Consider the following 11,779-nt stretch of genomic DNA (forward strand, 5'->3'; position numbering starts at 1 on the left):
TTTTTCAGTAGGAAGAGACGAAATTATTAAATAGGCAATGTCAAAATGAGCAAAGAAAACAAGTGGCAGAGACTGATTTTAATTAAAATCTCACTTCAAGTGTGCTTGCAAAATTGACAAAAATACTCAAGCACCCTATTTCAAAGATATTTCTACACCCAAAAAAAAGTACTTTTTTTCCCCCATCCATTTTTTTTTCCATAGAAACTGTAATCATCAAAATTTTGTCTTGAAAAATGCTATAGGTAGCCCTGTAGGCTAAAGATCTTGCCATATCAAAAGAAAAAGTGCGAAAGAGCAAGTGAATTGCATTCACTTGCACGACCAGCGATCTTGCAAGTCATCACTGGAGGCAAAATATGCAAAGAAGAAAGTTTACTCAGCTTCAGGCTCTAGGTTTGGCGAGTGCCCAACTACATTTCTTTAGTCAATTGTAATGATTACTGCACTAAGTTTGACACATGCCTCTTTAAAGCTGGACTGTGCCCATCAGTTCACTTTATAGAGGCCAAAGGATAACAAGGTTTGCAAGCAACAATCTCATCAGGATTTGATTCAGCAATTTAGAGGAAGAAGATGCCATATCATATTAACCATTCCCAGATTCAATTTTCTAAACAATATGAAGGATGAAAAAGTAAATCTAGAAGTAAACCTTTCTGGTACAATCTCAGTTTGTTGTACATACACTCATATCAGGTAGAGGTAAGATGTTGACAAGCAACAACATTGATACTTGTGTTGAGTTAGGTACAGGTATTTTGTAACATACATGCTCAGTCAGGGTTGAGCGGGCAAGTATTACTTCAAAAATCCAGATCTCGTTGAATGCTTTAGCACAATGTTGCCTCTGCAAGTCAAGTAGTTATGTTACTCATATGGTTTATTGACATGAGATTGTGCTCTCATGCCTTCAGGTTTGTATGCTTACCAACCTTTCACAGTAACTACTGCAGGAGGAAACGCCTATGATTTTCTTTTCCGCTCCCCACTTTCCCTTCAGTATTATGCATAACAGTGAGTATACATCATCCACACGATATTATAGCCCTAAGTTACAGTTACTGTGCTAATGTTTTGTGTAAATGCGCATGTAAAAACATTTAAATAGCCTATGAGACTTGCATTGGTTTTCAGCAGCTTTGAGCGAAATAAAACCATATGCATGTGTTCCTTGACAAAAGCTCAAGGCTACAATGAATAGTTAAGTACATTATTTGTCACCTGAAACATCCCTATGGAACAGTATCTTATGGTACAGAATGGTATTTCCTATATAAATTAAACCTTGAGTTTATTGGTACGGTTAGATTGAGGCTAAGGGAATACTATATTGAAAGTTAAGATCCTGATTATATAACCTCTATGGACAGGTAGATAATTTATGATGCAAAGAGACTGATTGTTTTATTTAAGACACATGCACAGTTTAAGTAAGGTTTGGCATTAGTTTTAACACCAAGAGATAAGAACAGGCAGTATTTGTTAATGCCAGCTATGAACTTCCAAACGGCTTCTCTCTTTTATCTTATGATAATGCTTTCCATTTACAAAATATTTAGTTTTATTAAAAACCCCACAATTTATAAACCATTTAACAAATGCAATTTATAGTCACCTCAATTTACCAACCTCATATTTTTCAGTGCTATTTATTGAGATGGTATTTGCTTTCCACTGATTTTGCAGTTCTCCTGAAACTTGCCAGATGTTTGTAATAGTATCTTCAGAGTGCTTTTGAAGCCCCACCATCAATGTTCCACTCATTTGACTGATCCAATAATGAAATGTAATCTAGGACAAAAAAGGTCTCATTATTCCAGGGACGTACTATGACAAGCAATGAAATACAAGGACTATGCATCAAAATACCTGGCAAATGTGTTCTTCATCTGTTGGAAGGAAAACATTGGTCCTTAAAGTTGCAGAAGAGGATCGCATTTCAGAAGACAATGAGAGGAAATAAGCTATTAAAAGGAATAAAAAAAGAAATCTTAGAAGCTTGGAGAAAAGTTATATAAAATATAAGAGTAAAACAAGAAGAGGCATACACACAGATATGAATTAATACTTCAAGAGCCAACTAGAAGTTTTTCCCCAGGTAAGATTCATATCACACTTATAGCCATTGTGTGCCAAGCTTTTGTTCATATTAATTATTGACGTAGTATTGCTCCACATTCCTGCTGAAGTTTCAAGTACAGTTCCAAAATGTTTCATGTGCTGATGGCTTGAATACTGAATTAGTAAGTGCAAAATTTTGGGACAAAGTATGATCAGCTTGCTGAGTTAGTCTAAGAGCTTAAACTCCAATTATTGAATAGATCACATATTTCATGCCTAAACAACAAACTGTTGTGACCAACAATACAGATTTATTACAACAGTTCAAGTCTTTAAGGAGGTGGTGGAAGATGGGAGAGGAGGCTATGGTGTTCCTCTGTTCCACAGGATATAGATCTGGTTTTTGGCTGCTCAGAAAACTGCCTCACTGCAGAGAGGAAGTTATGGTATACCTGCACACGCTCTCAACATAAGGGGTTGTCTTCAGAATCTCCGCGCTACCATTAAAGATACCATTATCTTCCCATTTACAAAACAAGTCCAAATTAAAACATTGCTTTACTTGAAAGCGTAACAGCTCAACAAGAGTCAGTGAAATATGGTTGTTGCTATGCCTTTTGACTGATTATGTGTCTTCTTGACAGTAGTGTTTCAGACCACCCTATTTTAGGATATTAAATAACGCTAGTCAAAATTTGACTCTTCCCAAACGTGAAGATTTCAGAAGTGTTAGATGTTAAAGGACGTGAGGGGAGGTGGGAGGGGAGGGGAACTCAACCTACTTTTATTTCTTTTTGATTCCTTTCCCTTCTCTCCTTCCCAAACTCGAAGCAATGTCAGGTAAACAGTTGCCCTCTGATATTAACACATAAATGAAAGGAAAGAGAGATGAAGGAGAAAAAAGACAAGTGGGACTGAAGGAATAAAAAAAAAAAAGTCCTAAAAATAAAAATTACTACAGAAACCAAATAGCAGATGATATATAGGAACATCTAAATACTTCTTTATTAACCTGCCCACCTTGACTTCTCATCTTTGCCTGCAACTGGAGTCACTGACAAAGGACCATAAGACTAGCTCAGTGCTGGAGCCAGCTGAGCAGTCCCCCACAGAGAAGCATTTTGCAGCCTGCTACCAGAGCAGTGGTCATCCTCCCTCTAGGTTTTAGGCCTTTCATGACTGGTCAGGCAGCACTTTCAGAGCCTGCCAGCTGTAAGGATATTCTTCCTACCCACAACAGATGGCTTGGTGCCTCAGCAGAGTCCTATCCCTGATTCCAATCTGTTTCATTGGTTTAACTTCCATAAAATTTTGAACTTTTTTCTTTTAGTTCCCTAAAGATAAATGTATCTAAGACTCATAAACAAGGTCAGATTTCACCCGTCACAGGAGTTTTAAGTCTTAAACAGATGGGGCAGAAATAGTAATTTTAAGAAATTCTTTGAACAGTGATTTTAGATTAAACCTCTGCATAGACAACAGGTTTCGATTAGTAAAAACAGGTTGTATTTTGTTTTGTGGGTTTTTTTTAAAGTGGTTGTCACTACTCTGTTCAACTACATTTTCAGTGAAAATAAGAACCATGAGAACAGACAGAGCTAAAAAAACATGTTGGGTTCTAGTAAATGATTATATAAATCTTCAAAGGAGTTACATCCACCAAGTGATCTTTGCTCTTCTACTAATGTGTGTGCAATTACTTATCCTGATGGCAGGAACTCTTCCCTTTAATACTCTGCCATAGAGCATGCTCTGCTCAATTGTCACCATACAATATAAATTCTGGTCTTTAGGCAGGAACCAACATAAAGCTGATTACACAGTCTGTTGAGTCACCAGCAGTGGGAAAACTTGAATAGCTGCCATAAGGAGATAAATATTTCGCAGGCAATTAGAACCAGCATTCAGAAAATGAAAGTACAGTTTAGCCATTCTCCAGGTAGAAAACTGAAATAACCAAATACATTTAAATCTCCTCAGCCATTCAGTTCACAGATCTGAGTACACAGCCTCTCAGAAAGCTGAATAAGTACAGGTATTCAAGCTTTCTGTTATCTGATCAAAATAACTTAGTTTAATACGGCTACCGCACAATTCAGACCTGGCAGATACAAAGGTGACTAAGCACCCAAAACAAGTCAATGGGAATATACAGGTGACTGAACAGTGTGCTTCCTCTGCAACAAGCACTTGAATTTGATGATTCTCAATCTTTTGCTGGCTTTGGGTGTCTGCATAAGTCAAGTTTTCCCCTCGCCATGGTTTTTCACAAGATAAGGGTAACTTTTTTACTGCTTATAAGCAAGAATCTATTTCAGGTCTTTGCTACATCCTGATGTGGTGTATACTACCAATCAAGCACAAACCCTAGAAACTTCAACTAGAGCAAGACTGTTGCCTGGTTAATTAATTCTCATTCTAGCCAAGTTAGCTATATTTTTATTCCATAGTATTTGTCTTTTATCTGCTTCTTGATGAGAAGAGCTGTTATTATTTTAAAGATAAAGTGTTTCACAACTTATATACTTGAAATCAAACTTGTTTATGAAAAAGGTTTGATAGTTACTCAAATTTTTGTGTTAACATCAAAATTTATTTAAGAACAGCCTTCTTTTCAGGACCATAGTAGACACAGCAGGATGTGCTTGTATGCTACACACAGACAAAATATGAAGTTGTTAGAAGCACATCACATGGATAAAGTTTCCTAATTACAGAGCATCATGAAAATTGTCAGCTGTGGAATGAGAACTTGCAAGAAAAAGTAGAAGGGGTTTTTTTGTTTATTTTAATGAAGATTTTATGAAGTTTTGTGCCATTTCCATTTTGCTGATTTCTAAGCAAGTTTTCCATGTGCTCACCTTTAAACCACTAATTCACATTAATCATTATATGGAACTTCTACTTGTTTGGTGGCTTACATAATGTGTAGGAGGTGCTGCTTGCTTCAGAACAGCACAGATTTCCACACTCCAAGATAATCACAGTTTGGAACGAGGTGAAAAACACCCAGGCTAATCAGTCTCACAACAAGGCTTTAGTCCCACATAAGGTTATATTGCTGTTCACTCTCCAATGCTGTATGCCTGCCTTCAGGTTCTTGCTCTCAGGGCTGCTGCAGCACTGCTTGTGCACAGGAGAGGTGAGAGAGGGTGGGTGGAGATAAAAGGAAAGATAATAATGGAAAATATGGTGAAGAGAATTAAACAGTTCGGGGCGATTACTTCAACCAGCTCATATCTTTACTGTGAGATTAGAAGTCCCCATCAAATTCTTTCCCCCCTTACTTGCTTTCTTACAAACAAGCCTTCTAGAAACTTGGAAAAGCAGGAGAAGGCTTGCTGCAGCTAAAAATTTTGGATCAAGTTAGCTAAAAAGGTATGAAGAAAATAACGTATTACAGAAGGAAGAAGCCAGGTTTTGGAAAGCAGAGTTAACTTGGTGTTGTCGTTCAGCCCCAGCCAGCAACTCAGCACCACGCAGCCGCTCGCTCACTCCCCCTACCCCGATGGGATGGGGGAGAGAATCGGAGGAGTAAGAGTGAGAAACACTCCTGGGCTGAGATAAGAACAGTTTAATAATTGAAATAAAGTAAAATAGTAATGCTAATAGTAACAGTATAATAATGATAATAATAATGATACACGAAGCAAGTGATGCACAATGCAATTGCTCACCACCTGCTGACCGATACCCAGACAGTTCCCGAGCAGCGATCACTGCTCCCTGGCCAACCCCCCCCAGTTTATATACTGAGCATGACGTCATATGGTATGGAATAGCCCTTTGGTCAGTCTGGATCAACTATTCTGGCTGTGCCCCCTCCCAGTTTCTTGTGCGCCTGGCAGAGCATGGGAAGCTGAAAAAGTCCTTGACTAGCACAAGCAGTACTCAGCAACAACTAAAAACATCAGCGTGTTATCAACATTCTTCTCCTACTAAATCCAAAACACAGCACTATGCCTGCTGCTAGGAAGAAAATTAACTCTATCCCAGCTGAAACCAGGACACTTGGCAATTGGATAACTGTAAGGGACATATTTTGTCTGTGGACAGGGACAATCAATGACTTAGTTGTGGGACAGTCTTTGATGCAAAGTGGAATTGTAATAAGATTTAGAGAGGAGCTGGCTCAAACAGGCTATCAAAGCTCTTCCCATCCCCAGATCCAAAGTCATCTTCTCACAAAATATTTGGAGCTGTAATATTAGCCACAGATAATAGATACACACACTTCTTGTATTGATGAATGCCCAGAGAAATGAAAATATGTCTCAAAATGGGGGACCAATATTCATTTCTAAATTTTGCAACCATCAAGACTGAAATTATCACCCAATATGTCTAAAAGACGTAAAGGTCACTCAGGTAGATAAACGTGACTCCTGATGACTGATTATTTATTCCTCCATGATGACAAGAATTGCTTGCTAGAATATTGTCTTTTTTTTTCTGGAATTCTGGGTTATTTTAATTACAAACAGCTAAAAACTGGACACAAGTGCTCAGAAAACATGTGGCAGAATACAACTGAACTATCAAGAAATTAGTAGAATTAAGCAAATAAAATAGGGAGCTACACAATTTGTAAGAGTCCATGGTTCCTTCAAAGAACACAAGGATTCTTACCACTGTCATTCCCATTGTGGTCAGAGTATGGTGGTCCCATGCCAGATCGACCATTTCTTCTTATCCATCCAGACTGTAAATTCAATTCATGAAGAGCTTTGCACAGATCAGTTTCAAAATCACAGTTCTCACAGGAGGAACCTTAAATGAAGAAAACAAACAAAAAATTAAAACCTCAAACACAGAAGCAAACGGATATGTTCTCACCATCACCTGCTGAACAGCCTCCTAAGGAAAGTAAGAAACACCAGAATTTTTAAATCATGAACAAAAAGAAACAGGGCAGTGGAAGAAAGACAAGAGAGAATGAACATTGAACAAAACAAGCCACCAAGCCCTCCCCCCTGCCAAACCAAACCAGTCCATCTATATTATATCACTATGACATACGATTTTTTCTTCATAAGTATTTGTGTAGCTGCATACATGTAGGAAACCGTCCAAGCCAGCACAGCTTATATACAGAGGTTGTTCTTAAAATATAGTGCAGCTATCCACTGAAGAGTTTCAATATATCTCCTGATTATCCATGGTTCTTGCATAGAAAAACAAAGACTTAACACCAGGAAACAGACAGATAGCAAAAATACTGTTTTATTCCACTACTGTTTATTTCACCATTGTGCAACATACATTTTTCAGGAGCTTCAGGTATAAGCCCATTCCTAGAAACCCTCCAGGGCCTAATAACAGAAAGGTGAGGCTCTCATCTGACATACTCCAAATTTTACCAGTGCTCACTGTCTTTACTAAGCTGCTGCATTAAAGCAGTTACCACATTGTTTAGAGGAAAGCTGAAACAAGCCCTTAGAATGACAGAGTCTCCTCATTTGCCTTTCCTCTGACCTTATTTCTTCCAGTGCACATAGCAACCTGTGGGGAAGGACTGCTTCTCCCCCTTCCACATTCCTCTGTAAGGTAGCATAGGTTAGAAAAGGGAGACAGAACACGTCTTTCTGGTACAGGACCCAGTTTGGTGTACCAGTTCATTCAGGAAATTTGAGGTGGGTATGCAACCAGATAAATAATTGCTTACTGGGATGGAGGGACAGCTGTTTGTTTCTGCTCTGGTGTCAGACAGCCCTTTGTGTCATATCCAAGCTGAATGAAAGAGCTTGCATGTACCTGACAGGCTGGACAGCCCCATTCCTTGAATCACTTATTGTAGTGGTGGAAGGATTTAAAAAAAAAAAAAAATGGTCTAAGCAGATGAATCTGTAAAGCTTATTGCAACTTCACCCCAAGCAGAATGGCCGGCACTATGCCTGCTACTGGGAAGAAAATTAATTCTATGCCAGCCAAAACCAGGACAGGCTGTCTCCACATTTCATGCACTGTGTGGAAACTTTCAGTTCACCTACATTGTCTCTTACACAACAGAGGAGGATTGGTTAAGACTCTGCCTTCTAATCAGGATCTGGTTAGACATGAGAGCTACAATGCCTTCACGCTCCAACTCAAATTGGTGCTCACTTTAGGCTCCTGCTAATGCTTTTGGTCTATTCTATATTATCACAGTTCACTAATCATTTTAAATAAAGTTGCAACTGCAGCGTTTATAGTCACACTCTGATGTCCAATTTCACGGCTTTCATATTCACATTAGCTTACTACAACAATTAATTATAAGGTGAGAGAGGGGAAAAATAGATATAATTCACGTAAGCATTGCAGACTCAAGTTAATGTGCAGACTGGCTGATTCATCAATCAACTTCTTATTGCCGCTTTTATTCCTTAGGTCTTTAAGTGGCTGAAAAGCATGTTGGTGGTTCTTCAAAAGCACAAACATTGCTGAGGCATATCTGCTTCATATTACATGAAATGCACCAAATTACTTTCAATATTTTCTCAGGAATTTTCTCATAGCTGAAAAAACATTTTTAAATCAATAGGTACAAAATAGCAAGACCAGTACCTTTTTAAATTTAAAAAAAAAAAACCAACACCCACAAAAGTCCTTGATCATTCATGATTATTTTCCAAGGCAATATTCATTTTCACAGAAAACATAACTTGAAAGCAAACCAGTGTAAATTTGCTGGAAGATAGATTTACAAAGATAAAGTCACTGCTTAAAGAAGAAAGGGACAGAAGGCAGAAATGTGTGACATGTTCTAGATATTTTTTTTTTTGCAGAATTTCCAGTGAACAAAACAAATATTTAAAGTAATCTCTAAGGAAAAATTCCAAGTCTCACAGAAACAGACTACAGTTTAAGGTTCTATTTCAAGTGTCTACGTGTATAAAATCTCAGTGTGGTATATTCTGGAAGCAAAATATTTTTAAGAGTAGTTAGTTATCTTTCATCCCCTAGTGAATACTTTGCAATGCTAGTTTGGAGATAAAAAAATGACTGTCGGGTTTATTTGGTTCCTTTTCTAATGCTGTGGCAAAGCACAAACCAACAACATATGATGTTCAAAATGACAATAAAAACACATCATCTGAAATTCCAACTTTGATGCAATTTCAGTGCAGAAACATCCTTAAACCTGAGTAGAGCTCAGAGAAAACAGCAAGGACCTGTCACAAACATGAGAACAGAGAGCTAAAACCTAAGTAGAAAAATAATTTTGCAATAATACCAAATCAGAAGAGTGGGTGGCAGCAGGATGAATCTTCAGTTTGACACCCTGATGTGTGTCTTAATGTCCGACACCTTACTTCTCCCCTGGAGTGATCCAGAGCATTATCCAAGCAGCCCCAATATCCACAGCCTGTCACTCAGAGCCTAGTTCCACACCTCCTGCTCACCCATACTTAAAATACAACATTATTTAGTATTTAGGTCTTTCACAGAGCCCATGGCTCATTTTTCTAAACTAGCCTTTGAAGCAACCTTTAATTTCTCTATTTGCCTATAAGCATTTGTCTACATCAGTATTCCCTCAACAAACAAGTGTAAAAAGCCTTCATAAAAATTAATGGAAGAATGCATCTCTTGCTGCATATTCTGCCATCATAATAGAAAGTGCTGCCTGGAGGAAATGCTCTTTCTAGGGAAACCAGGACCAAGCACAATGAGGATTTCAAGGCTATGCAGTGAAAAGTAGCATAACCATCTCTTGTGCAAGTGATTATAAAAAAAATGCCAGCCTGAGCTGTCTTGGTTACACATCAGGGGATTCAACAGGCATAATTTCCAGCCATTAGCATTTAATACATTCTAGAAGAGCAAAATAAAGTTACAAAATGTATTGATATCCAATACAGTCTTAACAATTGTCTTATTTGCAGAGGAACAAAAATCAAGTAACCTAGAGTTGATTCCAGACTCCTGTTCCACACAGATATCTGCATCGTATTTGGATAAAACAGGGAGTCATACTGGAAGAAGAAAATCAACATGTATCTGGGCACACAGTTGTAATTTGGGGAATCTGGATTTAAGTTACTGCTCTTTCTAACAGATTTCAGCTGAATTCAATGACCACTAACATGCTTTAATTAGCATTTTTCAGTGTACACAGAAACACACAGGCTCATCTAACAACAATCTACTTTAGATTTAAAGCTAAGCCTTAAAAACCCAGCAAATATAGTACCTTCCTTTGTTGCACAGTGAGTGGAAGAACTTAGATAAGCTTTAGTTAAAATCAGAGGTTTTGATAAATCCAAGCTCTTCTTTGCACTCCAGAACAATGATTCTCAAAGAGCAGAACTATTGTATGCATTGTATTAAACCATTTGCAGCATCATTTTGTGTTACAGTGTTCTGGAAATAGTAGATTTCTGATGCAAATTTACTGAGACACTAACAGTTAAAATTCACTCTCACTGCTTAGATCTTTCCTTTAAGGGAAACAGCAGCAACTGTATTCATAGCCTCTGAATGTGACAAAGATTAAGCTAGGATTATCAGTTCATGAATTCAAGAAAATTTTCCCCCTTGTCTAGACTGAAAAAAAAAATTAAAAAATGCTGTTGTCGCTTATACCTTGATCTAGGTGTTTTGGATGAAATCCAAATTTCAGCAAACAATTTTACCACAGTTAAGGAAAAAAGTAATACTTGTTAAATCTCTGTTGAATTTATGTGGATGAGGAAACACTTGCTTTGCTACATAATAACCATATGAAGATTTATGAAAGAGTTGCACTGTACAGAGGTTGAAAATTAAGCAGAAAAAAAAAATCAAACTGAAGCAGGAAGAAATTGCGCTAGAAAGTCAAATGAAGAAGAGGGTGGGGAAAAAAAAAAAGAGTTCCCAAACACTTTTGTAACATAACAAATAATCCCCGCCTAGTTGCCTCTGCTGCCATATTCAGTTATCAAACCACATCCCACTTATGATTAAGCCCGCTGAGACTTACCTTGTTTCTCATCACTGCTGTCTCCACGCTGGTTGGTGACAACACACAGTTCCCCAGATAGAACAGAGACGCCATCACCATGTTGGCACTCACTTCCTGTAGGTGACTGAGTATCTACGAGAGCATAGCAATATAATGCACAGAAGAATATGAATCTGTTCATGGGCTATGTTACTATCCAAACTTTCACTTGGAAAAGAATTACTTTAACTGTCTAGTATTGGTCACGAAGTGTCTTTGAAAAAGCTGTGTTTACACACATCTCTCTGAAAGATGTTTTTAGAACCTCACTTTCCGCATCTGTGGCTTAAGGGAAATAAGGTCTCTGCAAAGCAGTGACTTTCAACCCGGTGTGTCTTTGGATAATATTTAACTGAATTATAACATTGTTTTATGACTAAAATTTTGGTGCATGCTAGGCAAGTCAAGTGTACATAATTAACTTACTGATTGGAATTATTGCCCAATAGTTTGCAAATATATTATATAATAAAATAACAGGACAACAGAGTAGAATTACTAAGTGACCAACAATCATAAAGTTCTCTCTTTTCTCAGAAGGACTTTGCAAATGCTTACAAAGCTTATGAATAGTTTGTGCATCAAATGTAGAAAACAGTTGAGAAAATCAAAGTTGATTTTGCAACAAAGGGATTTTAAGTGACTGATCTAGGGAAAGAATTAGAATTTTCAGAGCCGGTAGACATATGATGCCAACAGTTGAAAATGGTATCTATTTATTATTTACTTGGGCAACAACTGTAGATAATG

The 11,779-nt window shown here is 37.6% G+C and overlaps 1 protein-coding gene across 1 annotated transcript in view; it reads right to left on the reverse strand.

The window, feature by feature from the left end:
- The window catches only part of MALRD1 (MAM and LDL receptor class A domain containing 1), a 285,717-nt gene extending 274,546 nt beyond the window's left edge, over window positions 1-11,171 (reverse strand). Inside the window, exons 1-4 of the mRNA XM_075728156.1 lie at window positions 11,009-11,171; window positions 6,694-6,834; window positions 1,873-1,967; window positions 1,633-1,794 (exon numbers count right to left, since the gene is read on the reverse strand). Of these exons, the coding sequence (XP_075584271.1) occupies window positions 1,633-1,794; window positions 1,873-1,967; window positions 6,694-6,834; window positions 11,009-11,171 (561 nt within the window). The remainder of the gene's footprint in view (window positions 1-1,632; window positions 1,795-1,872; window positions 1,968-6,693; window positions 6,835-11,008) is intronic.
- Window positions 11,172-11,779: the final 608 nt, after the last annotated feature.

Source organism: Pelecanus crispus, chromosome 2 (genome assembly GCF_030463565.1).
Source record: "Pelecanus crispus isolate bPelCri1 chromosome 2, bPelCri1.pri, whole genome shotgun sequence".
Taxonomy (NCBI): Eukaryota; Metazoa; Chordata; class Aves; order Pelecaniformes; family Pelecanidae; genus Pelecanus; species Pelecanus crispus.